A 26,815-nucleotide genomic window follows, 5' to 3' on the forward strand; every position below is an offset into this window, starting at 1 on the left:
GTGCTCAGCGGCATTTATTGTTTCTGGCGTCAGTTGTTGCACTTTTTTCATTCGCACTCGCACTCGCACTCGCAGTGGCACATCCATTTCCACTTCCTCTTTGGCTGGTTCACATCGCGCGTTCTCAGCATTTTTAACAGTTTATTTGGCCAAGGCATAAAACTAACCAGCTACGAGTCCTGGTCCTGTTTCTAGTCCTGCTACTGGTATTGGGCAAACTGCCAGTTGAGGAACGGAAAAGTTGAGAACTATTGATTAAGTGGCATGGGATTGGGAATGGTAGAACTCCTGCACCCGTTCGACAAATCCACGCAGTCATAAATTAAACAACTGACAAATCAAATTCCCATCAAATGTTCCAAGTACACAAATGTTTCAAGGGCTAAAACAACACAGTCGGAGAGCAACAATAAATCCGCACGAAATCCTCAAACAATTACATGCAAAGAACGGCATAAGAGTGGGTGGTGGGAGGGCAGGGCTAGGCAAAAAGTGGCCATAAAAAAGGAGCGGAAAGGAATCGAAAGAGTCAAACTGCAAGCGCAGCAAAGCAAATATCAAAGAATCGTTGCACAATTAACAAAGGGATGGAAGGCTGTGGCTAAAAGGACTGTAAAAAAGGAAGTTGGAGGGCCGAATCGCTTGCGCCCGGGTGTATGCTTCATTTTATGATATTTTGATATGCCGCCCGAGAGTGGGGAAAGGACGAGAAAGGGCTAGAATGTTTCTGAGCCACAGGCGGGCGGAAAGTATGCTCAGCGTGGGCAGGGGGAACCACAGCCGCAGAAAGTATGCACCAATAATCTGCACCTTCCACGTGTGTTCTGTTCTATCTCCACCTCAACTGATCCTTTATGGCTAAGGGGAGGCAATTTTTCACTCAACATAATTTTCGCCGTTTTCAGCATTCATCTTTGACCCATCTGCAGAGGCCCCCACTTGCCACATCCCGCCCTTTGTTGGCTGCTCTGCGGCAAATATTTTATATGCGTTGCATTGCCCAGCGAATCCTTGGCCTGCCTTTGGCCAGTTTTATTGCCGTTGCAGATGATGGACATTTGGCGTTTGCCGGCTCCCTGTCCTCATCGCCCACTTTCCACTTTCCATTCGGCCGCTTTATGTGCTGCCTGACGAACTGATTGGAAGTCAGCGAATTCTTCGCCTCTGTGCCTGCGCCTTTTCCCATTTTCTTTTCGTTTTTTTTTTGGTTTTTTGGTTTTTCCTGTGTCCAGTCAACGAGCACTTCACTAACAGCTTTCAGTGTCCACACAAAATCGAGGAGTGGAATGGGGAAAGCGTGTTTGGCATCTTGAACTGGTCGGCCTCCACTGCCGAATTTCCTGCTCTGCTGATGCAGCATTTGGCAGTAGCGGAGTAAAACACTGCAGCTGTTAGAACTGCCGGCAATACTTCTTCATTTGAGTATTGGAGAGGGATTCCTATGGTGTCTGAACTGTGATTAGACTCTCCATGCATACGTGTGTATCGAAATAAAGCGATTCAACATCATTGTTTTGCGGCTATTGCTCTAAAACCTTTGCAAAATTCACGCATAAAATGTCAGAATATCGAAGCCCACCGCAACAATATGGACATTTACCGACCAACCCCCCGGCTTGCCCCCACTCACTTTGTGCCACATCAATATAGACTGGAAACATGCGGCAACCGAAAATGACATTTCAAAGGCAAACCGAAAACATATTTCGCCTACAACATTTTCGCGTACTTTAATGATCATTTTCATGGCAGCCATCGGTGGCATGGTGGCATGATGGGATGATGGGTGGGATTGTGGGAGGAGACGCAGCAATCCGGGCAGTAGGCCGTGGTGATGCAAATTATGCATACGGCCGCGACGACACACGGGTCGTATGTGTGATAAAAACCCCCAGAGCGTTTCGAGTGCGGTTAGGCTCGCACTGCCCCTCCATGGGGCCGCACAAGTCCGAGTTGAACTCTGGGGTCTCTGGGCCACAACATCATCTCATTAACAATCAGGCGGAGCGGCGAGCCCCGGTACCATCGACATGGTTGCGATTCGCTGTAAGTGTCGGGCACATTTCAAATCAGTTTGCCACGGCATCCACCGTGCTGTACAAGCTCTGCTCCACCTCCTCCTCCCCCACCAGCGACCATTATTTAAATTCAAAAAAGCGATAACGACCGGGTAATGATGAAGTGCCGCACTAACTGCAGCAGGGAGAATGGCCGCTGGACACTGCAGCGTCGAAACAGAAAAACAGCGACAGCAGCAACCTGCAACACATCGAACGTTGCAGGCGTTGGCCAAAATTGGTTACGCGTTTTGGTCAACAGACGCCAAAAGTCCCGGGGCGATAGATCCGCAAGTGGGAACAGGGACAGAAACAGGGACAGAGGCAGCGGCAGAGAGTGGGAACTCGTTCGGTTTGTGACGGGGTCAGCACGTAGGCATCAATGGTGTCGGACGAAAGGCTAGTTTCCGGCGATGAGAGCGTGTGAAAATGAGTGGCAAAGTGGTCAAGGAGGGCGTTGGCAATGGTTCTTTGAACTACATGTCCCTTTCCATTGAATTAGTTTGCAGGGCGTTCAAAGGAATCAGTGAACTTTGTCGAAATTACTGCCCCATCCGTCGGTCCAACTCCGCTTCCAGGCTTCTTCCTAGGACATAAAAACGTCTAAAATATGCTCTACAAACGCATCGCCAATTCCCCCCGATGGCCGCTGATGTAATATAAATAACCGACTTAGTGGCCTCGGCCCTTTCGTATTTTGTTTGTTTTTAGCTCTGAGCCTTTCGGCCAACAGGCAAAGGCCAACGACCAGCCGGTATCCGTGGGCCAGTCGGCTGATAACGGAGTCGCCTTTGTTATCCTGGAACAGACTCGGCGCAATCGGTGGTCTGGGCCAGTTGCTTTTTATGTGTCATAACCATGGCGGCACGGCGGATGGCGGCATAGCGGCAGTGGACGTGTATGCAAACCTAGACACCGACATGGACATGTACGAGTATGCGGCTCGGGTTAGGGCCTGTTGACAGCGGTGGCGGTCTTTAATGGCCGTCCAAACTGGCGCAAAAGGCAAACAGGACGAGGCAGGAGCAAACAATGGCCGCGCCATCATTGACTGCGTTAATTGCTGTCATTCATTTGAAAAGTCATACGCGTGATTTTCGGTCCAGTCCAGTCGCAGGACTCCTTTCGTTCGTCCTTTCTGCTGTTAAAAGTGATGATTATGCGTTCACCCTTTCGCTTTCGCCGGGCGATTGCAGTGCTGCCCTTCTATAAAATTTAACGGGGTTTGCCTTTATGCTTTGCTAGCTTTTCCCCTTTCATGTCATCAGCGATGCTCGTGCAGATCTTAATCCCCGCTCGGTGGACCCCGAAACAATATGCGCTTCACTTTTACTTTTATTCCAGACCTTTATTATTATTTGCTTACTTAGACCCAGGATTGGTACTCGTTTTCCAATCCCTCGATCCCTTCTAAATCCAATTTGGCCTGTAAGCCTTTCACATTTTCCGTGCGGTCGTTTATTGATTTTGGCCCCTTCATAGGAAAGCTTCGAACAAGGATTGGGAATCGCAAAATACGATATGTGGTTGTCATTATCCGTTGAGGCGTGGCTCGTATCATGGCCGTTTAATAAGCATTCTAAAAACATTCGCTTTTTTGTGGGGTTGCGATTTATAGATAGCAATACAGCTCTGACCCTCGTCCGTAGAAAGGAGCCGCATCATCCACTTTGCTCCCCAACCTGGGGTAACGTAGCACTTAGCTTTAACGCGGCATAAAACAGGAGTTGCATATTGAAATTTTAATGCAACGCTCTTCTGGCAGGACCCCTCAGTGGAACGGATGCACATACATAAATTCCGCTCGTGTGGTTTTCAAAATGCATTACGGCTTCCTCCAGCTTCTCCGCATCCCCATCTCGCATCCCCCACCGGCTGACCTCCCTTTTTGAACTCGGCTAAGCTAATCAAGGGCTGAACCAACAATTTACTTAGCCCGGACCTCCTGGACCTGCCGTAGTACCTGGTAGTACCTCCTTCCTCACCTCTATCCCTCCTCCAACCGGTGCTTCCATCATATCAGCTACGGCTTTGGCTGTTTTAGTGTGAAGCTCCTTACATCCTTCCGCTACGCTTCGCATGGTTCGGTTTCTGTCCGCCGCCTCATGCATAAACCAATTTGCTTTGCATAAGCAGTGGAGGGGTTCCCCTAGTGAGACTCTCCAATTGCAGCAATTTTCCGACTTCACTTTATGCATTTATGCGCCTTTGTCTGCGGCCGCTCCTCTTCTTTTTTCCGGCTGTGCTGCCTGTGTTTTTGTTGCTGCTACTCATCGTCTGCGGCGTCGGGTCATTAATTTGGAAGCGAACACCTCCAGTACCCCTGCCCCTCCGACAGGCCAATCGGCCGGAGCGACCCCGGCTCGAGTGGTCAGCAGACCCGTCCAGGTTCTTAGCGCCATTTCCCCAGTGAGAAATTAGGAAATTGCATTTGCTGGCAAAACGATCCGGCAGCGACGTAACGGAATTTACGCGATGCACTATGCCACGGATGCGGCTCCAAGCCCGGACCCGTCGAAGATTTCCTATCGACGCTGCGGCTGGAGGCCAGAGCGGGCCTTCGACAGCTGGAAATTGCCAAAATGTAAATTCTCATATGCCCGGCAGGCAGGCAGGGCCAGGCATATAAATTTATTGCACGCGTACGCAAAGGCCTCTGTTCCCATTCCCCAGTGCCCAGTCCCTAGTCCCCCAATCATCATCATCATCATCGTCATATTGGCCATTGGATTGGCAGCGGCTGGTCGGCACCCTAAAATATTCATAATCAACGCGGCATTAGCTATGGCTGCGTTTTCATTTCGTTTTTGGCTGCTGCTGGAGCTCATCAATGAATCAGCATCGAAGCTTGTGGCATAATTGGGGTTATGTTTTAGTTATGAGCTGCCTCCGTGTGCGAGAGATACAGTGGGAGTGGGGGTAATGGAAGCGGAGTGGACCGGAGCGGAGTTTTCTACAAAGTACTCACTGACATTTCGCTCTGATTTTAAATCGATACATCGCCAATGGAGCATCCCGGACCGGTGCAATGCGCACCGTCTTGCGCCGTCCTGCATCCGGCATTCCTGCTGCGTCGGGGATGCCGGACGGCGACAATAACAACCATTAAGTGCGACCAACACGTAACCGGGCAATAAACAAGCGTGACAAATGATGCCTGCTAAATGAAAGTTGATTGCCAGTTGACGGCCACACCTGTTTCGAATGCTGTCCGAGACTCAGGAGCAGGACATGCCCGATTCCGTGCAGGACAACAGTCAAAATTGTCAGAGACATCGAAAAAGAATGCACGAACCGGGAAATGGCCGCGAAAAAATCCCAGTACGACGGAAGCTAGCATCGCCGTAGTTCGGATCCTGGTCCGGGCGGAGATCCTCGCCCAGTGCCAGCCCCATTAATAATGATGGCGGCGACAAAATGGCCGCCGTTTTGTCCTTTGATGTCACGTATCGGAGCTGCGTGTGATTCCTACGACAGGACATCGAATCGGAAGCACAAAGGTGGCGCAGGCAGCAGCCAGCAGCCAGTTTGTTTTTCCCAGCTTGGCACACGCTGATTTCCATTGCAATGTTGTCGCGCTGTCACATCAGTTTTCGATGGAAGACAAACGATAGAGGAGCAGCAGGGGAACATCTCGGAGAGTGTCTCCTGAATTAATTTGAACAAATTGAAAAAAAGTGAAAGATAATTTTCCACATCTTTCGGCTTAAAGTTGCCCCAATTGGCCAGACTTTAAACGAGTTTAAGCCAGTCTCGCCACATCCATCCTACCTCCTTCCTAGCCCTGCCTCGAGTATTTTAAAACTCCCTCAGGTTGTCAGGGACAGACCGAATTCTGTCTGGTCTGCTCTGGTAAACCATTCCCTAGCCTGGCAGCAAGCAAATTACTAATTGGCAAGCAAAACGCTCCGGTTGTTGTCCAACAAACAACGACAACTACAACGACAGAGTCGTCTGGGGGGACTTCCAGGGGATGCCATCCGAAGGTGGCACACATGGCACACAAGCTTCATTAACTCAAACTATGCTGCATTTTGCGATTATCAAATTGTCTTTACACACATGAAGCCAACGATTGGAGCAGGGCTGGCCAGGGCTAGGAAGTGAGCACTGATGACTGCTGATGGCAAATAGCAAGTGGAAGAGCAGGGCCAGGACGAGCTGCAGGACGGCAACCGCAGAAATATGAAGCGCATGTTGCAGCAACGGCAACGACGGCAACGACGGAAACGTCGGCAAGAGGATGAGTGGAAAATCCTCGAAATGCTTTGGGATATTTTGTTGAGCAAACAACCATGCAAAAATGCAGCAGAACATCGTTCTCGTTCTTGTTCCCATTCTCTCGTGAAAATGACGGAACAGTGCCTCGAACGATGGACATCTGATGGACGAGTGGTCTGGGTCTGGCGGCGGAGCAGATAATGCGGAGTGACAAACTGCCGGACTGAACGGGACCCGGACACCGACTGGCCGCATTATCACACCTGACGGTGATTAGAGACCCGACGACAGCGGAGCTCTTAAATTTCATGTTCTGCAGCGATTGATAGAAAGTCGGACTTGATCAAGGGCTTTGATTGATGGCAAAGGTCGTTGAGGGATCAAACCGAGACAGGTCTGGGTGGGGCCCCAGATAGCCCGGCCACTTGCAATTAGCTTGTCGCTTGGAAAACTTCCTGCAGTTACCGCTGCTTAATGAACTCCCAAGGAAACCGAGCGCCAAGTTTCGCCGGCATCCCCTCTCCCTCTACCCTCGCACGGTAAACAAAACAAAACTTTCGCTAATGCTGAATGTGGGTCATTGTTTCGGATTGCAGCTAAACCTGCCGCTCCGGGTCTTCCCTTCTTTTGGATCGGTGTTGCCTGGTATGCAAATATTTTCCATTTAATTAACGCATGGAAACTAGCTGGCCATGGTGTCTTATGGGGACGGGGAAGGGTGGAGGCGAAGGGATCGGGCTAGTGTGGCAGGAACTGTCGCTGCAGATTAAAATAAATTGCATAGAAATTTATCATTCGAATCTGGAGGCAACAACAACTTGACACAGTTGCAAAAGTTGGCAAGAAAGTGGAGCTTTGGGTCAGTTTTCCTGTGTATGCGAGCCATAATTAATCATAATAAAAGCTGGGCGAGAAGAGGGAATTAGTCGGAGGGGAGAGGAAAAAATAACCACAATTTCCCAGCATTTTCTTTGCCATTAAAATAAATGAGCCAATTAAGTTGCGGCCCAAGCGCCCTTGCCCCACCTGATGAGGGTGCTCTCGGAATGGGCCAGGTCGCAAATCCGACCTCGGATTGAGCTGGCTCCAGGTGTTGCGCATCATCATCAGCCTCGTAGATTCGGAGGAGATTGCTGCGGGTCCTTTTCCCAATTTATTCGCTGGCTGCTGAAATTTATTTATACCTCTGCCGAGCTCAGCCGTGATTGGGAGGCTAACTTGTTGACTCGGGTTAAGTCGTTCGAAAATGCGCTGCTAATGAAACTGAAGGAGCCGCTAATTTGTAGCGCGTTGTCAACGCAACAACAATGCCAATCGCATCATTTGGCATTGAATTCAGTTGGCTTATATGCTAGATTTCAGGCTGTCATCTTTTTAAATACGTCATTCTGAGGAGATAGTTGTGGGTTCGCAGAAGCCGGTCGAGTTCTACGAATTCTATTTTTATGCGCAGGCAATCAGCCGATAAAAATCCCCGGGAAGAACATAAGCATCCATCTCGCAGATGGCCCCCATTAACAAGTGCCAGTCACTTCCCTCCAAATATTGGCACAGCTTAAGCGCTTAAAGGTAGCCATAAAACAAAATATAACGAGTAAATAACAGTTTTAAGAAGCTTGTTAGGTGTACTTGAGCTGGGAAAACCGCAAGTTGTTTTCTTAAAAACATGTTTGCCGTTGGTGTAGCGGCTTAGCTAATCGCTGTTTTTCAGTTACTTAACTCAGGCGATCTTGGTGTTTCCAGTTTCCACCGACTGGGCACGAGATGCGCATTAATTGATCGATCTTAAATGAGCTGCCCTTCCTGGTTAGCTGCCCCTCCAGCCACGAAAACAACTGCTCGGATTCTCATGTCAGTAACTTTATTGTCAACCTTAAACTAGCAGGGCCGGGGCTGGAATGCAACCCCGACTAATTAGAGCTCTGGCACGTAACCAGACACAAATCATGCGGCATCTGTTGGGCACCCTTGGCTGGGGATGCCTCGACCACCGCAGCCTCCTGCTTCACACTTGCACTTGCACATGGCTGTGCGTCCTGGCAGCTCCTTTGCCGCTCCTCCAACTCGGCAGCCCAGATAACCGCAAAGGCGGTGCCGGCACCCAGCAGCGATCCGGCCGCAACATCCGACCAGTGGTGTTTGTAGTCCATGACCCGGCTGAGGGCGACGAACCAGGCCAGTGCCACGCAGGCCAGCTGCAGCACAGGACTCAGCAGGGATCCCTGCAGAGGCCAGCGACGGCGGCGCAGGTGCAGCGCCACGAATACTAGGCCGTAGAAGGCCATGGCGGAGTGGCCGCTAGGGAAGGATACGTGTATATCTCGGATCATGTCCTCGCTGGCATGGGACAGATCGGGTTGACAGACGTAGTCCGTGTGGTACTTGAGTCCTCCTCGGTGCGCCTCATCTGCGCAACTGCTCCCATCCGGGAATTGCGGTCTGCACACCGCGAAGAAGTGGGGCCTCAGCCGGCCGATTGTGTGCTTGCCAATGCCCTTGAGCAAGTCGTTAAAGACGTAGCCATAGAGGAACCAACGAACCGTGTTGGTCAGCGTCCAGGGACCCGTCGATCCCCGGTAACAAAGGAGGCTTTCAAGGAGGACCAGGCTGAGCAGTGGCAGGTACAGGCCGAGCAGGTGGAGCAGGGAAGAGCTCACTGTGTTCTCGTGATATGGATACATCAAGGACTCGTCGTCGCAGAAGAAACCCCGCTTCGTGGGCGGACTCCAGAAGGTGGTAAAGTTCTCTATAAGGATAAGGAGCAGGCCCAGCAGGACTAGGTCCACCACCAGGCGAAGGGGCGGGCGGAAGCTTAGACTGAAGCTCATTTTCAACGCTTGACTCCGGACTCCGTGCGATCGATCCAACGGCTCAGCGGTAACTGATCAGCGGCTCGGGTAGAAGTCGGACATCAGCCCCCAGCAATATAGGCTGAAGCCCCTTAACGCGGTTTATTAATAAACAATTCGCATTGTTGTCACTGATTGTATTATTAGACTGCAGACGAAAGGGGCTCGGGCTGACGTCGAGAATGTTTTCCGCTGGGTGGAAGCCCCGGGTCGAAAAACAAAGTACTCGCCATCGGCCGATCGAACAGCATCTCGGCTTATCAGCCTGTTGCCACGCACGTGCTGGCGCTATAATCATTGGCCTGTCCCCGTCTGGCCCTGAAACGATCGGACCCAAACACGCGAGTTGCTGCTTACTTCGAGTCCCACATCTCATGCCTTCGTAGCTGCCAGCTCCGAGCTCGAGAAAGCCCCTGAAAAGCTCTCGAAAGCTCGACGCAGCTCTCTGCGCTGCTCTCTTCCAATTTATTAATTGCTGGGTCAGAGGTTCCGCCAAATCAGATTAACATCGCTTGATTCATGAACTAGGTTCACCAATTGAGGGAGTTTCGAGGGAGGCGGCTGTCTCACGAGCTGCGTAGAATATTTTCGGGAGAAGCTGACCTCTTGGATCTCCCATAACGCTGACGCAGCCCAAGTCATCGAAAAATGTTGATGAATCATGGCCAGCACACATTCCAACCGACATCAGAGGCCGGGGCAGCCAGGTATGACAACACTGAGAAAAAATCGGAGTCACTTCGATATGGCAATGCGTATTAAAATAGTCACGCCTGGTTTCTTGTTATTACACAGAAGATTATTCATCCTAGAGAAAATAGAAACATTCATCATAATTTATTTCGCTATCTATTCATTTTATTTTAATTATTTAAAACAAATTATGTTGTTCATCGTCTGCCTGTCTGTGAAAAAGTTGCGTTCAATCGATGATTCAATGAGTTTGTGGGAATTTTATTATAAGAAACCTTTTATGAATAAGTTCATTTTCTGAATTTCGAAACAACTGAGTTCTTGTAATAATAATTAATTAATAATAACTCACAAAAATTCCGTTGCGAAAAGCTGGATAATCAAATCAAAGAACTTTTTAAAAAGTAATTGCAACCAAATTTAAATTCTTAATAAAATTTAAAAAAAAATTAAAATTTTTGCAAGGGTCATGGGTTATTTAATATTTAAAGGAAGAAAATATGTTTTATAAACTACGTGGTATGTAATGTTTTACATTTTCTATTGCTTTTAGAATTATTCACGACAGTTGACAAATTTTTTAAGTAAGAAATGTAAAAATGTTGGTGACATTTTTAGCTAGTTTATGAGGAAGTCTAATTTGGGTATTGCTAAATATGGAACAACGAAAAATGTTTCACATTGCAATGTTTAAATTAAATACAAAATAATCACGCAGAGTCGGAAAAATAAAGAAATAATAAAACAAAAAAGAATTTTCATGTATCTTGAGGTCACTTTAATCTCAAGTGTCCAGGCTTATAAAGGCAAATGATACAAGCAAACCTGATTTAAGTGGAGGATAACATAAATGTGACAAGGATTACAAGCTTATTAGGGATATGCTAATACTTCTTCTACTTTAATACTTTATAATCTAAATACTTCAGAAAACAACGCACAGAAAGCAATGAATTGGGAGATTGCTCTCTTCCTTTTTGCGTGCTCACGTATGTGATCGTCAAACGAAGACATATAAATTTAAAATTTAGACAAACAAATAATAAAGAATACTAAAAAGAGATAAGCGAGAGAGATATTTGGTCGTATTCGCTACAATAATTTACTTTATTGTTACCAATTAAAATACACAAATAATACGAAATGGAACGGTGACTTATGCCTAGGATGGGGTGGCGATTCGGACTCATGCGAACTATACAGATGGGTGATGCCTGACTGCGATGCTCTAAAACGAGGTCTAGATGGACTGTATAATATTTAATATATAGTCTTTGATACTACAGACTCGACTCGGACTGGATGTTCGTCTATGCTTTATTGCTAGCTTTGGAATGTTTCGAATTTACATGACTGCGGGAGCTCCTTGCAGCTCCTATACCTTTGAGCAGTACTGCTCCTCGTTGAAGCTGCTGTTCGCGGAGTAGGGAGGCGGTGTGGTGGGGCACACCTCCTCCTGCAGCGTGGCCGCCGTGTTTTCCCTTCGTAGTCCTCCGGTCAGGATACTGACAACACCGTCGTCAAACATCCTCGCAATGAATAGGGCGGTAATCAGGGCGCCGGCCACCCCGAGGAGCGAACCAGAGAGTACGTCGGACCAGTGGTGCCAGTGGTCCATCACCCGACTGAGGGCCGTGTACCAGGCCACCATCACCAGCACGAACTGAATGAAGTGGCGGCTCAGCTTCGAACTTCGCCAGGTGATCTTCCGCTGCAGGTAGAGGGCCATGTAGACCATGGCGTAGAAGGTCATGCTGGAGTGTCCGCTGGGGAAGCTAAGGCGGGATTGCCGGACGTCATCTATGGTAAAGCCCTCGCCGACGCACTTGTAGTTCTCCACGTAGCGGTGCAGGTTGACTGGATCGGAGCACGTGCTATCATCCATCAGCTGCGGCTGGCAAACGGCCATAAAGTGAGGCCTTAGGCGCCCGATGGTATACTTGCCCACCTCGGTGGCATCAAAGGTGAGTAGCAGGCCAAAGCAGAAGTAGGAGAACTGGCGGCCCAGCTCAACGTACCAGGTGGAGACTCGCCAGCCAAGGTAATCCACCGTGGAGGAGATGTCTCCGGCTCTCAGTTGGGTCACATACTCCACCACCACGAAAATTATGGCCGGCAGAAGGCCCACGATCAAACCGAGCATCACAGGCGTAATGGTGTTGTCCTGGAACGGATAGTTGATGCTCTCGTCGTCGCAGAAGAATCCGCGAGTGACTGGATCCACCGCAAACTCGTACACACAGATGGGAATTATGAGGATTACCATCACCAGGAGTTCCATGAGCAGGCGCTGTATCAACCGACGGTCAGATGCCGCTCCACTTGAACCGGCGACAGACGCGCTTGTCGGCATGGAGACGGCTATGGATTGATCTTCGCCCGGGTTGCGCATTTCGCTGGCTTAATTAGTTAATACTCCAAATGGCCTTTATGCTCGCTGGTAATTAGGTTTTCGTTTCGTTTGGATTTTACCCGTCGCGAGTGTTCGTTGCTCCGGGTTCGTTGTCAGTGGCTGACTGAGTTGGCGTCGTTGGGTAACGATCTTTTAATTTAACGCTCATTTGATAGGCGGTACTCTCCCGGCATTGTTTTTTAGCTCCCTCCGCTCGACTCTCTCTCTCCACTTGGGCTGTTTTTTATTCTCTGCGTCAGAGCAATTTGTTTATGGCCTATTTTATGGTAGTTAGCCGTCTGCGGGGATATCGGTATTGTTGCGGTTGCTCTTCTGCCTAGATTAGACAAGAGCCAGAAGCCACTGAAATGAAAATTATATCAGTTAAAAGTCGTCATGCTCAATGGTGTGAATTGCAAAAAAAAAATACACCTTTCTGGACCCCATTTCTCACAGTGCAGGGGCTCAAACAAGCTCAAGATCACTTTGATAAGATAAATTAGAGTGTGCATGCCAGTGGCGAAAGCTTCTTTAGTGCCAAATCACTGCAATTCAGCGCTTTTCTGATTACTCAGAAGCTCTGTCAGTATCTTCTCGAGATCTGAAATAGTTTTCTTTTCTTTCCATTGATAAGCCACTAAGGAGCGCTAAAACATCGATAAGAGCGGGTCAGCACGCTGACTCAGGGGTTACTCATTAAAAGGCGTACTATTGTTCTAGGGCAGCCAGCCGTTCAATAGGCGCGACTCCATAAGATTTGCATTATCGGGGCCGCGGACTGGCAACCCTGCTTGACGGAGCGCTCTCGCTAATCTCTCGCCAAGAATGGCCCCCATTGTGGCCCCTTCTCTCTACCAGCTGCTGATCTGCATGACATCCCGGAGTGGGAGCTTCAGCCGAACATGTGCACAAAGTTTAACTGTCAATTACATTAAAAAGTGGAAAATGGACCCCGAATCCTCCCCAGAGTCGCCGTCTTGGCTTCGATGCTCGGACACACTCACCCGCTTTGATATTCGTATTCACAGACGCATTCATAGTGGGACGTCAAATGGCGCGACCTTTAATTGAATGAATAAGCGACATTTGATTGAATTAAGGCCTGCCCCTCCCTCCCCTTCAACTACCACCACTGAGCATATTCATATGAACTGGCGGACTCTGTGGAGCATACATATTAAAACAGGGACTCCGTGGCGCTTAACCGTCTTTACTTATTTTAGTATTCTGGTATGGCTAAGTGACCCCTGAACTTTGAGCTTACAAAAAGAAGCACTAAGTTACTTTTATGGAAACTTGTACAATGGCTCTTTGTTTAAATACCATCACGATGGTGTTATTATTTCGAATATCACGTACAGATCCGATTAATTGAATAACTGTCCACCTTTACGACAATTTATTCGCCTAACGAGGTTAGCTACCGATTTTACAACCCGTTCGAACACGATCTGTAAACTTTGAAGCGCCGCTTCGCGATCGCGACTGAATGAATAGAGGCAGCGTTGTAAACAAATCCAAAGACTGCTCTTGTACCGGCGTCCGCCACTGGCTGAGAGGGAGAGAAACTTATTGATTGGATTGAGTCGGACGGAAAGAGAGGTGGTTGTGGACGCTGGTCAGCTGCCATGTCAGATGGAGGCGATCACCACTTGTTGAGTGGATCCTAAGCGACGAAAGGTTCGGAACGCGGCTAAACCCAATTGCATTCTACAGTTGACTGTCAGTAGTTAAGCTTGAGAGCTTTCGAACGAGTTGGGGTAGGTTGAATCTTGAATATTGTTTAGTGTGAAAGTGCAATATATAAATATAAACATTCACTAAAAATTGGATATAAACGTGTTTGGTTATATGAGTCGATGATCAATTATGACTTTTATACTAATCTAAAATAGTTAATTGTCATTTCCTCAGATACTTTTTGTCTTGACTTTGGTTTGATATTTGTTATGTAGTGAAAAAGTTCAAGACCATCTAAAGAATATATCATATCAATCAACTTTAAGTCAGCATAGACGAAGCTTCCACATCCTATATATCTACCCTCTAGAAAATAATGGCTCAAATTTACCAAAACTCGTTGATTTTGCAATATTCGGGTAGTTGTATAAATAATATTTAAGAGAATTTTAATTTAATGTAAAATATGGTTTACAATTAAAGATCCATTCAGTCCCTTTTTACCTCCATTATTTATATTTTTTTAATGCTTTTGTCGTGTTCTATTTTGCACTTTTATAACTTTTTTCTTGGCGAATTTTGTAGCTTAATCTTTGAAGGCCTTTCACTTCAAAAATACTGGAGGAATATTGTTTATCAAAAGCGTTTGACCCATTAAAACGAATTCTTAGATAGAGAAAGAGGAAAAATAGAGGACTTAGGACTATAGGAGACTCTTTTTGACTCTATAGTACCAGAACTAAAACTAGTTTCCCTGTTATCAAAAAGCATTTCGTCAAATTAGATCGAAATCGGAGACTGGGCAAACCCTCCAAGCCAGAATCGCTGCCGTCGTTTACAAGCAATTAACATCCCGTTCCTCGGACCCTCCTCCTCCGCTATTAACTAATCGGAAACTGGTTGCGTTAATAAATTAAAATCGTTTTATTACCAAAGCTAATTCTAGTAAAGCCAACCCATCGCCGATCAGTAGCCATAAGTGGCTCTGTTGTAGTACCCCGCGTAGCCGTAAATCTGTTCGTTTCTTGGCCACTGACGCCGCTTCACGCGCACCTCCTCGAAAAGGCGGCCTACGAGGACCGTGGCGAAGAGGGCCATTACCCCGCCGAGAGCAGCACCCGCCGCCACGTCCGTCAGGTGATTCTGGTAGGTCGAGATGCGCTCCCAGCAGACCACCAGGGCCAGCGAGCCACAGGCCAGTTGCAGAGTGGATCGAACTAATCGCAGCCAAGGAGCGAAGAGCCTAGCCTGGGAATAGAGAACCAGGAAGCCCATGGCGTAGCTGGAGCTGGACACAAATCCGCTGGGGAAGGAGTGGCGCACTATCCCAAGCAAGTCCTCTGAAGCGGCGAACTCTGTGCAACTGAAGTCCTCGAAGTACCGCGTGGAGTTTTCCACAGGCAGACCGGAGCAGCTTTCGCCTCCCTCCTCGCCCCACCTGGGCTGGCAGACGTCAAAGAAGTAGGGCCTCAGCCGACCAGTCGAGTGCTTAGTCAACCGTATGGCCAACAAGGTCAGTCCCAGACCAAAGAGGTACACGCCCACGGCCTTGTAACACTCGCTTATGAAGCTGGGGATGCGGACGCCAACGAAGACGAAGCGCTGCTTTAGCTCCGCAGATCTGGGCACCACGGCGGCCCTAAGCATCTCCACCACGAGCACGAAAGCCGCGGGCAGGGCCACCACTCCGATAGTCAGGTGCACCTTGGTCAGCCAGGGCTGGCGATACGGATACTTCAGGCTGGCATCGCTGCAGTGAAATCCCCTTTGGGCCGTGGACAGCTGCTGGGGCAAAACCACCAGAGCTGCTCCATATATCCCCAGGAGGATCAGGAAGTCGATGACCAGCCGAGAAAGCAGACGCGTGTTCGGATTGCCGCACATTTTCAGACTGAAAAATGGACGGACCGAGGCTGTCCGATTCTTTCGACCTGGTTCGGACTCATTTGCATTTCCATCTGTCCAGCCGTGTTGGAGGTTACTGCCACACAAACTTGTTTTACAAACCTTTGTTTTGCTTTTCCCTCTGATCGGGCCGTGGTTCTCGCTCGCTTATCGATGGCTCAAATATGCTAAGGCTCTGATAATTTATTCTACAATTTTCTTGATTTTTAACACTCTGTGGCAAATCTTAATTTGAGTAAACTAAATAATATTCCTCGCAAAAGTTTTAAAGATTCTCATTGTGCTGATAGCTTGATAAATTGTCTACTAAAATAACATTATTTAATCATTTTCAACAGATTAAACCTTCAAAGAAGATAGATTAATAAAGATAGTCGTAGAAAAACGTAGAATATATTTTGTAGGGTATTTTCAAAGGCTGACACCCAATAATATCTTGGTTCGACCCATACGGGCAGGTGTTTTTGCCCACTCTGAACTTGTTACTATGGCTTTCTGGACAAAAACAAGAGTAACTGTAAATATTAGCAACCTATATTCGATCTCAAATGTATTATCTCCCAGAATATGTCTGCTGTAACACCTCAGGAATGCGAATCCATTGTTATCAAAGCCCTTCTGTTCTTCTCCTCTTTGCAGGTAAGCCTGGACTTTGATTCCCACTTAATACGATGAATATAAGCACCAGCTCCAAGATTCTGCGGCCAAACTTTCGAAAGTATGCGAAGTGGGCCTTCGTCTGCCAATCGATGAAACACTTTCTATTCCACTTGGCCATTTAGCCACTTTTCGATGCGCCATTCTTCCGACTGAAACAAGCTGCCAGTCCGATCGTACTTGAATATTTATTTGCTAGAATACAGACAACCAAACAGGAATCCCGGACAGGTCTTTGTTTGTGAGTTGAGTGTGAGGGTTTTTGTGTGTTTGTGGGATATCTAAGCTAGGTTTTGCTAGTGAAGTCCGGAAGAGACCTCAGGGCACGTAGCCGTAGTTGTGATAGGTTTGGGCGTACTGCGCCTGCGCCTGTGCCGGGTGAGCCAGGTAGGGTAGCGTTCCGAAGGTGTAGGCGGGCAGGGCGGGCGGTTGACCTACTCCTGCAGTAGATGCTCCCGCCTGGGACTTGGTGGAGCTCTTGGGGGACACCTGCGGCTTGCGCAACGTGTTGGCCGAGTAGCCAGTTTTGGGCCAGCGCCTGCCGGCGAACAGGTCGGCTATGTAGGCACTGGTCAACCAGGCGAACAGCGCGCCCAATACCGCCCCCGCCAGGACATCGCTCCAGTGGTGGAAGTAGTCGGTTATCCTAGTCAGCGAGACGTACCAGCCGAACATCACGAAAAGGAACTGCAGCAGGTGCTTCAGCAGCTTGGAAACTCGCGTGCTGAGCGCTGCCTGCAGGTAGATGGCCAGGTAGAGCATCGCATACATGGCCATGCTGGCATGTCCGCTGGGGAAGGACTGGTTGAGCTGCTTGAACTGGAAGTCGGTCATGTTGGCGTTGCTGCACGTAAAGCTGTCGATATAGCGACCCAAGTTCTGTGCGTCCTGGCAGCTGCTCCCATCCGGCAACATGGGCTGGCAAACGGCAAAGAAGTGTGGACGCAGACGACCGATACAAAGCTTCGAGAGCATCATGGTGAACGTGACCATAGCCAGGCCGTAGAGGTAGAAGATGGCCTGCCTGTATAGGTGGCCCAGTCGGTGGGCAATCCGGCAGCCGGAGTCCTTCTTTCCGCCCGACTCCCGCAGCGGTCCGGCGGGAAGTTGCTTGAAGAGCTCAACCACCGCGATCACGGCGGTGGGCACGCCCAGGGCGATGGCGATGATCAGTTCGTGGCCAATGGTACTGTCGCGGTACGGATAGCTCAGGGACTCGTCGCCGCAAAAGAAGCCGCGTCGGAAGGGACGCACTAGCTTGTGGAGAAGCACGCTGGCCACGCTGAGGGCCACCCAGATCAGCAGGTCGCAGAGCCCGCGGGCCAGCTTCGAGTACTTGGACATGGCTGGGATTCACGTACCGCCCGAACAGCAGATCGACTCGACCGGCTGACAAACCGCGCTTAACTAACCGAGCGAGGCTGGTGAGTCGCCCAACCTGGCCGTGATTTGCTGCTTCTCTCTCTCGCAGAGCTTGCGGTCCGTCGGTTTAACGCTTGTGCGTGAGTGCCTCGTACCGCAGTTGTTTTTATTTCTGGTGGTGTTGCTGTGGCAACTGCGGAGACTCCCTTCCCCCGTCATGCCATAAACATTTGTTTGCCGTTTTTTCGGTTTTTGTTTTTCTTAATTACAAGCGAGTCAATTGCGCCGACAGTACAGCTAATTGGCGGACAAAGGGCAATCAAATTCTATGTGGGTTGCGAAAATTCTCGAGGTGCAGCCCCAGAAATGCAAACTCCATGCCCCTCAGATTTCGTATAAACGAAAAGATAGCTTGGGCACTCGTATTTCTTCTATAATCAGCGCAAAAATAAACAGATCTCGGACTGCAACACCCACTTCGCACTCCGTTGTTTGCGGATTGAGAAACTGGTTTCACTTATGGCTCATACTCACGAGCCAGGAGAAAATCTTGGCGAGGTCCAACGCAGATAAGACTCCGCAAGAAGAGATCCCAACTGGTTTCTGCGGAGAGAGTCTTCGGTTCTGGCGGCCTTTCGCTGCAGATCGTGCACTTTTTGGTGCGTGTGCATAATTTCCTAGTGGGCAGCAAGTGGAACCGACACAAGAAAGGCAGAAAAACCCACTGGAACCACGATGGGCACCACTCAAGTGTGGTAATTTCGGCTTGCCGCTGGTTAATTGCTCCGATGAGTCGCTCATCGATTGGAGCTGAGCTTTGGGAATTTTCACTTTTAGGCATTTCTCGTCCAGTGATTCACTCCGCGGCTTGGATCGTCAGAAGGCAGAGGGGGAGAAACGATGGACGGGGGACTGCAGGTGAGTTCGCACCTGTTCTATGACGTCGCCAAGTCGGATGTGCATTCCGAAAAATTCTTGGCTTTGACGCTTCCCAGGTGTGACGTCTCACGAAGCTTAAAGCTCTGCCTCCACCTGACGATCGCCAATTGCCGAGGGGGAAACCGGATTGCTGGCTTTGGGATTCTTTTGGCTGGTTATTTTTATGGGTTTGCTAATTGAAACGACCGGCTAACAGGGCCGGAGCGGAGCGGAAGGGGGAGGCGATGCGGCTCGTTACCTTGTAAAATCAACGTCGAGTTTCGGCCATAATTCGGTGTTTATTAAAAAATTATTTTTTTAGTATTTGCCTGGTAATTTAGTCATTATGATAATGTATTTTTGAACGCAGGCAAACATTTAAGTTAAAAGACTTTAAAATCAAAGTTTGTCAATTGATTTAACCATTGCCGCGTTCGAATTATAATGATGAACTGTAAACAATTAAGTCTTCTTGATGATTGTTTTATGTTTAAATATTTTTGTCTGAGGGTTTTCCAGCTTATCAGAGCATCCCTTGAAGAAAGTCTTTTTAAAGTATTTATATTACGCTTATACTTGTTTGTTAATGCCTTTTATATTAAACTTGATTCGGTAATTACTTAAATAAAATATATATTTAAGACGACATCAATTTAATAAGTCTTTTTTAAAAATTATTAATTATACTATCTCCTACACTTTTCGGGTTGGGAAAGGGCATTTTATCCGGTGGTGTTTGTCTTAAATTAAATATATTACTAAACCTAATTAAGTAGAATGGGATGGTAGGACTGAGTGTGCTTAATTCATTTTATGTGTTTTTATCCGATCGCTTTTAAATATTTATGAATATATATTTTTACCCGTTCCCTTAACTTTATATTCGGGGAATTACAAAATGCATTTATAACTAAACGTAATACGATGTGTTTCCTCAAGCAATTTGACTAAACACGACTAATTATGTAAAAGTGAACTAGCTCCTTCTGCTTCATGTATTCGTTTTCATTTGATTCGAACAAATATTATTCATTCGTGCACTTCGCATGCAAATTCCAAGAGCTCTAAGGATAGTCATTAAAGTGAGCATTTAGGTTTTACCTCTTTGAAGCCGAAGTCTTTATCACTCGAATTTAGCTGGCGACAAGGGGATACCCGTAATAAGGCTGTTTCTAAGCAGTGTTTTATACAGTTTTTGTAGAAAAGTTTTCAATTTATTTATTTTAGAATTCTTTGTTAATGTCTTTTGTAAAACAGTTTCGGCATACATTTAACTCAAAGGTTTAAGAAGAGGTACATTTATTTAGAATTTTTAAATGTACTAAAAAACAAGTTTGAAAAGACCATTTATTAATTTTATCTTTATCTTGAATTACATAAATTAGTGTCAAATCAAGTAAATCTATTTATAATCTATTATTGTTTATTGTTTATTTTTATTTCATGAACCTAATTTAAAAACAAAATGATAAATAATTAGCAGGAGTTAGTTAGTTATTCATTAGTTAGTTATTTAGTTATTCAAATAATAACTAAGTCATTAAGATTTGGAGTCATTGTACCTTTAACAAAACTTATAATCCAACTTAACGTAAATTCAATTAATTCCTCATATTTATTGGTAAAATAATTCAAAATTGGCGGTTTCTGATACAGCAATTTAGCAATATCGAAATTTCTTAGGAATTTAATCAACTTTATTTTTGAATTTTTGTAATTTATTTTATTATTATATAAAGTTCGATGTCTACCATAATTTGTGCTTACCCAAGTAAATATCGTGATTGAAAATTAGAAATGGGGGTCCGCTTCATAAACAATTTTAAAGTGCCAAAAGCGACAATTTACTTAGTTCTTTATTTGAGGCAATTACTTTGGTTTTAAATTATTGCTGGTTTTGGAAAATTGCCATTTCAGTAGTTTGACAGAATGCTTTCTGGGTCATTGCCTGTTGCAAAGAGTCCACAAAGTTACTTCACTACTTACTAATTACTGATAGTATTATTAATACTTGTTAATCACAGAGAGACATCTCCAAATGGGTTTCTGGCTCTGCATCGATTGGGTGCATTGCACGTGCAGGGAATTAAAATCAATTCCAGTCGATCTCGCTTAAATTGCTCAATCCGCAGAACACTTTGCGTTAGGATAGGTTCGCAGACCTTGAGGGGATTTGCGGCCAGTTATTGTTGCTCCCCTGACGAATTGATCTGGAAACGTCAGCTCTTCTTACTCACAGCTCACTAATCGCTGACGACGAACGGCACCTGGCTAATAAGTAGCACTTCCCGTCCCAGTCGTTAACTTCCTTTTCATCCACCTGATAAGAAGTACGCACCTAACGCTTTCTTATCAGTTCCGCTCGGAAAAAACACTCAAGGGCCGCAAACTCACAATTGCAAATCTCGACGTCGGCGTAGTGTCAACAGCGGCCTATTGTCGCAGCTCAAACAGATTTCCCCATGCTAATCGCGGAATGCCAATGCCAAATGCTTCCCTCGGGAGGGGGGCTGCATATGAATCTGTATTGGATCGGATCGAATCGAATCGGGTTCTCACCTGCAAACTGCGTCGCAACATTCTCGCCGACTTGCGTCCGATCTGCTATCAGCTGGACATCGCGATTTCACGCTCACACATCGCCGAGCAAATTCGTACACTTTCCTTATCAGCAGGGGGTAGCAGGAGAAGTGCAACCGCCACAGAAATAAACACTTTGGTTGGGAAATAATTGCCTCAGCAGTTTCACTTTTTGCCGGACAGGAAGTGCTTCTTTGGTTCGCAAAACCCGAAACCAATTCCTACATGTGCCGAGTCAGATTTACTTGTTTGCCTCAGTCTGGGAGGGACCTGGGGAGTGGGACATAGAGATTATTTACTTACTTACTGGATACCAGACCCAGAAAATCGCGTGGGTTGTGCAATCGACGACAAATACCCGCTGGATCTGCGTATTTAACGAATTATGTCAATAATAAATTTTGATTTAACGTTGCCTCAGTCGAAGGTGTCACTAAAGAAGATCCCACAGCCATATAAAACCAGAAACCTTACGACCAGCCCGCCGGCTTCTCGGGGAAGTCATGATTACCACAAAGATGATCATGAAGACTCGTTTTTGGCGCGTGCTGCGGTCGTTCATTGATACGACTTCGTAAAGGGGCGGATCTCGTGTTGCCATTTCTGCGGAGATCAGCTTACAGTACACCCAGCATAGCGGTTACCGTTCTGTGTTAAGTAACGAGATCAACCTAGAAGTTTTGCCAATGATTGTCAATCGCTTTTTGTCTCAATTACTTTAGCCTACAAACATTGTTCTACAATGAAGTGAACATTAAAATCCTACTTAGCTATTATGGATTCGTTTTGCTTCCCAAAACAGTTTTCAGATTTTATGGATATTTTAAGTTATTGCTACTGCTTTTAGTACTATCATAAGAATGGAAAGCGACGGTGTTTGCTTATCGATGAGAATGTGAATTCTTTGCAATACACCTAAAAGTCACTTTGCTTAAGATATATTTATTGATAATAATATAAAATAAATATAAAATTGATAAGTAACTATGTATCCCTAACTTCCATTAACTATAGATGACTGATTCCTGAATAAGTTAAACAATAAATAAATACCTAGTGCCGATCAACAACCCCGGGCGACGTTTTAGTGAACCAGGAACCCTCGTCTTGGTCATTTTCATATCCGTGGTCTGCATTCCTATTGTCCGACCATTTCTAGGAGTGATTTCCTTTCAGTGGTACTCCGAAATTAGCATAAATTAACAGCAAATAGTTGCAAGCACAGCAATTCCGATGTAAATTGAGCAGTTGAAAATTGCCATAAAGAAGCCCGATTCGTAGTGCAAATACAAAGTGGCCATAAACTGGCTGCAGTTTATGCACTGCGGCCCAGCCTCAGTTACAGCTCCAGCTCCAGCTCTAGCTCCAGCTTCACCATTCGGGGCCTGGCCAGTGTTTGCCTTCGTCTCCATTACTACAGAATCCACTTCGCTGAGGTCCGCTTACTCAGTCGCTCACATTGGGTTCGAGCAACGACCTACATCAACACAAATGCCACAAAGGCACGCAGCGCAGCAGCCGCCGTCTTAAATCCCGTCGGAATGACCTACTCCTCTGGCCACCGCAGGCAGTCGAAGGAACTCCTCCGCGCCTCCCATCTGAGTCACTTCCATCCTCGCATCCTCATCCATTTGCCTGAGCGTCCGCACTTCGAGCGGCTCGAATGCAACTCTTTCATTATGCGCAAATGCCAAGACCAAGACGCAGGCAAACAAGCCTAAGCAAACTGAGCAGAGCAAACCTTGAAACAATTCAATAGTTTCCTCATTAGCAACGTTCGTGCCAAAGCCAACAGTCGGCAAGAGCAGTGAGCCTGAGAGGGCGTACACTGAAAGATTATTTATTTGTCGATCTCAAAGGCTCTAGGATTCTCTTGTACATTCGTTTGTCCCTTTTATGGGATAAATATTAAAAGTAATTGGGAATGTGATTATAATATTGCTGGGGGAAGATATTCAGACTACTTTTATTTTGTCAGCAACTTTTTCAGAGGTGAACCAAAAACCATTGTCCATAATCAACCTTTTTTACCTGAGCTGGAATCCCCTTTTTCTTCATTTTAAAGATATAACGACGATTTCAAGGAAGTTCTATAAGATCTGTGTCCCGTTTTGTTCTGTTCTAATTTTCTGGAAATCTTTTTAGTGCCAATTTTCATCGGCATTCAATTTATGGCTTATGGCTATCTAGATTCATCCACCGATTAGCTTTTGTTTTATACTTACAATTTTTTTTGATAGCGAGATAACTTTTCTTTCTCAGTGTAGCAGCGAACTGAGAGCGCTGTCGTGATAAGGAGTACAAGCACAAGTACCATTGAAATCCAATATCAATGCGAATAGCACACAGTGCTGGGAACCTTCGACGCGGTGGGCCGTCTCTCAGATTCAACTTTGTTTGGGTTCTCCGATCCACAGACCGTAGGCCGCAGACCGTAGAGTGTAGACCGTAGACCGTAGACCGTAGAGCGAGTGCCTGCTTCCAAATCGCGGGGCAGTCGCTACCGGCAGCTCGGCAGCGATCGTCGCCTTTGCAGTCGCAGCCGCAGCCGCAGTCGCTGTCACAGCCAGTGAGCTAGTCACATTCGCCGACGATCCAAAACAAAGCGTCAGAGCGGCCCAGAGCCCCATAGACGTCGAAACGGAGTGCGGACGAAGCGGTTCGATCGTGGTTCGCTGGGCCGGCTGCCATTGGTTCATGGGCTTACAGTACAAGAGGCGGTGCAGACCGAGAGCCAACTGCCAACTGACTGACGGCTGTTAGCCGTAATTCGCTAATTTGCCGCGAAGAAAATCGCCTTTGAACCCGGCCTGGGAAATCGTGCGCGGGCTTTCGAAAGCGAAAATCGCAATAAAAAGTGCTCGGGTCGGGCCCGGCGAGTAAGTGCGCAATTTGTGTGACAGCCGAAAAATAAGTGAATCGAAAGAGCGAATGGCCACAGATATTGGGCGTGAAAAATAGAAACACATGTACTGTCGCAGAAACCAGTGCCAAGTGTCAAGCGATTGGCTTGAACCCACGCGATAAGCACGCGGCTAAAATATATAAATCAGAGGAAAAGCCACTCGACGTCATGCACACCTTCAAGAGGGGGTTCTTTTGCTCGGACCTCAGTATCCGGTATCCTTACAAGGACTGCACCATCACGGTGCCCATGCTCCTGGTCATGATGCTTCTGATGCCGATGCTCTTCGTGGCCGTGGTGGAGATCATGCGCATCTGCAAGCGCTTCCGCACCCGCCTCTACCTGCGCAATCTATGGCGGGCGGAGGCCACCTTCAGCTTCGGCTTCATTGCCACCTATTTGACCACGGAGATGGCCAAGCACGCGGTGGGCAGGCTAAGACCGCACTTCTTTCACGGCTGCCAGCCGCGTCTTGATGATGGCAGCACCTGTTCAGATCCCCAGAATGCCGATCTGTACGTGGAACAGTTCCACTGCTCCAACCACAACCTCTCCACGCGGCAGATCCGCGAGCTGCACGTCAGCTTCCCAAGTGCCCACAGTAGCCTGAGCTTCTATTCGATGGTACTCCTGGCCCTGTATGTCCACGGTGTCTGGCGGAGTCGGGGTGGAGTCCGCGTCCTGCGCCACGTCCTGCAGTTCCTGCTCTTAATGGCCGCCCTGTGCGTTTCCCTGAGCCGAGTGGCCGACTATTGGCACCATTGGTCCGATGTCCTGGCCGGAGCGCTGCTCGGAGTGACCTACGCTACCATAACCGCCGCCTATGTAGGTAATCTTCTGCGTCGTCGCACTCGTCCCGCAGGCAGCTGCCCGCCTGCCCTGAACTACAGCCACCACCTGCACCATCAACTGATGGCGGACAACAACAACTCAACGGCCTCCGCCAAGGTTCACTTCCTGGCGGCTGCTGCCTCTGCTTCCATGACCACTACCACCCCCTTGGACGACATTCAGGACTCGGATATAGAGGACTCCAGGGACTCGGAGGACTCACACGACTCGCACGATTCTCACAAAGAGGACGACGACGATGACGAGGACTTCAAGCTGCAAGTATCGCGCCCCTCCACTCCACCCACGGATCTGACCCACGTCGTCTAAGACAGTAAGCTGGAAACCGGGGCGAATGAGGAATAATCAGGCTTATCGGCCTGCCGGCTGCTATTTCGACTATTTTTCCATTTAGAAATCGAAGCAAACAGAAATATGTGATAAGCGCGCGGCGCACTCTCTACCTGATATGCCACTGTCCACCCCCACACCTCCTCCTTCGAATTCCACAGCGACCAATCGGTTGTGCAACCTCGCCTCCGATCCGGGAAAACGATTCGGCCTTCAAGGCTGGAAGGCGAATCGCAAGAATTTTGGCTATGAGCGAGTATCTCGCCAAAAGTATCTGCCGCCGATGTCGCAAAGCCAGATCGGGGCTCTGTATCTTGGCGAAGCCACTGGCTCTCCAGCTACTGGCGACTTGTTTGTTTGTAAACAATGCCGCAGTCACGTCGCAGTCGCCACTGCCGCTTTTGAAGTGGCCAGCCCGCCAACGTGGAGCTCCCGCTACAGCTCCAGCGCCAATCAGCTGCGGCAATCTCGAGGCAGCGACGCCGGCTGCAGCGCCTTCTGGCCGATAATGCATTTTTAATAATAAATAATGCACGAGCTTAGAGCTGGGCAGCTCAGCAGCTCAGCAGCTCCACAGCTTCGAAAAACTGTCGCATGCGAGGATGGATGCGAGGCGCGAGATTTATGAACAAATCAATTGAGTCGAGTTTAATTTTATTATTTGTTTTATGTTAATTATGTTTGCCCCTCGACAGATTTTAAGGCTTAATGTAAGTGTTTGCTCTACAGGCTGAATAAATATTTATTGCCCAAATGATTTACGAGGTGGAGTTTTTTAGGTTTAGGACCTCGACATTCCGCAGCGGTCGGGTTTTGCAGCTCGACCACGATTCCAGGAAACCCCTTTGTCGAAGCAGAGTCTTATGGCAAGTTCTGGCTAGATTGTCTATAAACAAAGGCTAGATAAGAACGCCGCCTATCAGATAGATAGATAAATAAATATGTAATTGTGGTCATAATACCACTTGAACACATTCCACATCGCAGAAAAGGAAAATAAATATTTCTCGGCCGACTAATTGCATATGTCTCAAGCGTGTCCCGTATCTAATCGGAGTTATGTATTTCATAATCGCACAAGTCGTTTCCCCTACCCGTTCCCCACATGCCACAGAATAGCCACACACCCAAGATTCGCAGGGCCTAACCGATGGGAGGGTCTCTGGGAAGTTGGCGCCACTTTCGGCAGGTGCACGCTCCTCCTTATCGGTTGGATTAGAAGGGTGGAAAGAAAGACAGAAGTTTCTGTAGATGAAGCAGATAGCATCGGCAGGCCATCAATCATCCCCGTAAACGACATTCTTTGATTGCCGTATTCAATTTAAGACCACTTCGACATTTCCCCCAGAAAACTCTATTGATTTGCCATGTTCAATTAGACCGAATTTGGTCTATTTATAATTCGCTATTTTTG

The 26,815-nt window shown here is 47.5% G+C and overlaps 5 protein-coding genes across 6 annotated transcripts in view; 1 reads left to right on the forward strand and 4 right to left on the reverse strand.

The window, feature by feature from the left end:
* Positions 1–8,122: 8,122 nt before the first annotated feature.
* On the reverse strand, positions 8,123–9,857 carry LOC108116779 (putative phosphatidate phosphatase). The gene has a single exon (XM_017228814.2). The coding sequence runs from the start codon at positions 9,104–9,106 to the stop codon at positions 8,189–8,191; it is 918 nt and encodes a 305-aa protein (XP_017084303.2). The 5' UTR covers positions 9,107–9,857; the 3' UTR covers positions 8,123–8,188.
* A 1,262-nt stretch (positions 9,858–11,119) lies between these two features.
* Positions 11,120–26,815, reverse strand: part of LOC108116778 (putative phosphatidate phosphatase) — a 59,771-nt gene continuing 44,075 nt past the window's right edge. Inside the window, exons 1-2 of one of the 2 annotated variants that reach the window (XM_017228813.2) lie at positions 13,217–13,234; positions 11,120–12,575 (exon numbers count right to left, since the gene is read on the reverse strand). In XM_017228813.2, the coding sequence (XP_017084302.1) occupies positions 11,196–12,212 (1,017 nt within the window). In that variant the 5' untranslated portion in view covers positions 12,213–12,575; positions 13,217–13,234 and the 3' untranslated portion in view covers positions 11,120–11,195. Of the gene's footprint in view, positions 12,576–13,216; positions 13,235–26,815 lie in introns of those variants that run through there. The other variant, XM_041818327.1, reaches the window with a different exon arrangement.
* On the reverse strand, positions 14,793–16,496 carry LOC108116785 (putative phosphatidate phosphatase). The gene has a single exon (XM_017228832.2). The coding sequence runs from the start codon at positions 15,774–15,776 to the stop codon at positions 14,859–14,861; it is 918 nt and encodes a 305-aa protein (XP_017084321.1). The 5' UTR covers positions 15,777–16,496; the 3' UTR covers positions 14,793–14,858.
* On the reverse strand, positions 16,624–19,181 carry LOC108116784 (putative phosphatidate phosphatase). The gene has a single exon (XM_017228831.2). It carries the CDS (start codon positions 17,796–17,798, stop codon positions 16,773–16,775), a length of 1,026 nt encoding a protein of 341 aa, XP_017084320.2. The 5' UTR covers positions 17,799–19,181; the 3' UTR covers positions 16,624–16,772.
* Positions 23,838–26,158, forward strand: LOC108116786 (putative phosphatidate phosphatase). Its single transcript, XM_017228833.2, has one exon. The coding sequence runs from the start codon at positions 24,388–24,390 to the stop codon at positions 25,378–25,380; it is 993 nt and encodes a 330-aa protein (XP_017084322.2). The 5' UTR covers positions 23,838–24,387; the 3' UTR covers positions 25,381–26,158.

The sequence above is a fragment of the Drosophila eugracilis genome, unplaced genomic scaffold (genome assembly GCF_018153835.1).
Source record: "Drosophila eugracilis isolate 14026-0451.02 unplaced genomic scaffold, ASM1815383v1 contig_2154, whole genome shotgun sequence".
In the NCBI taxonomy this organism is placed as follows: domain Eukaryota; kingdom Metazoa; phylum Arthropoda; class Insecta; order Diptera; family Drosophilidae; genus Drosophila; species Drosophila eugracilis.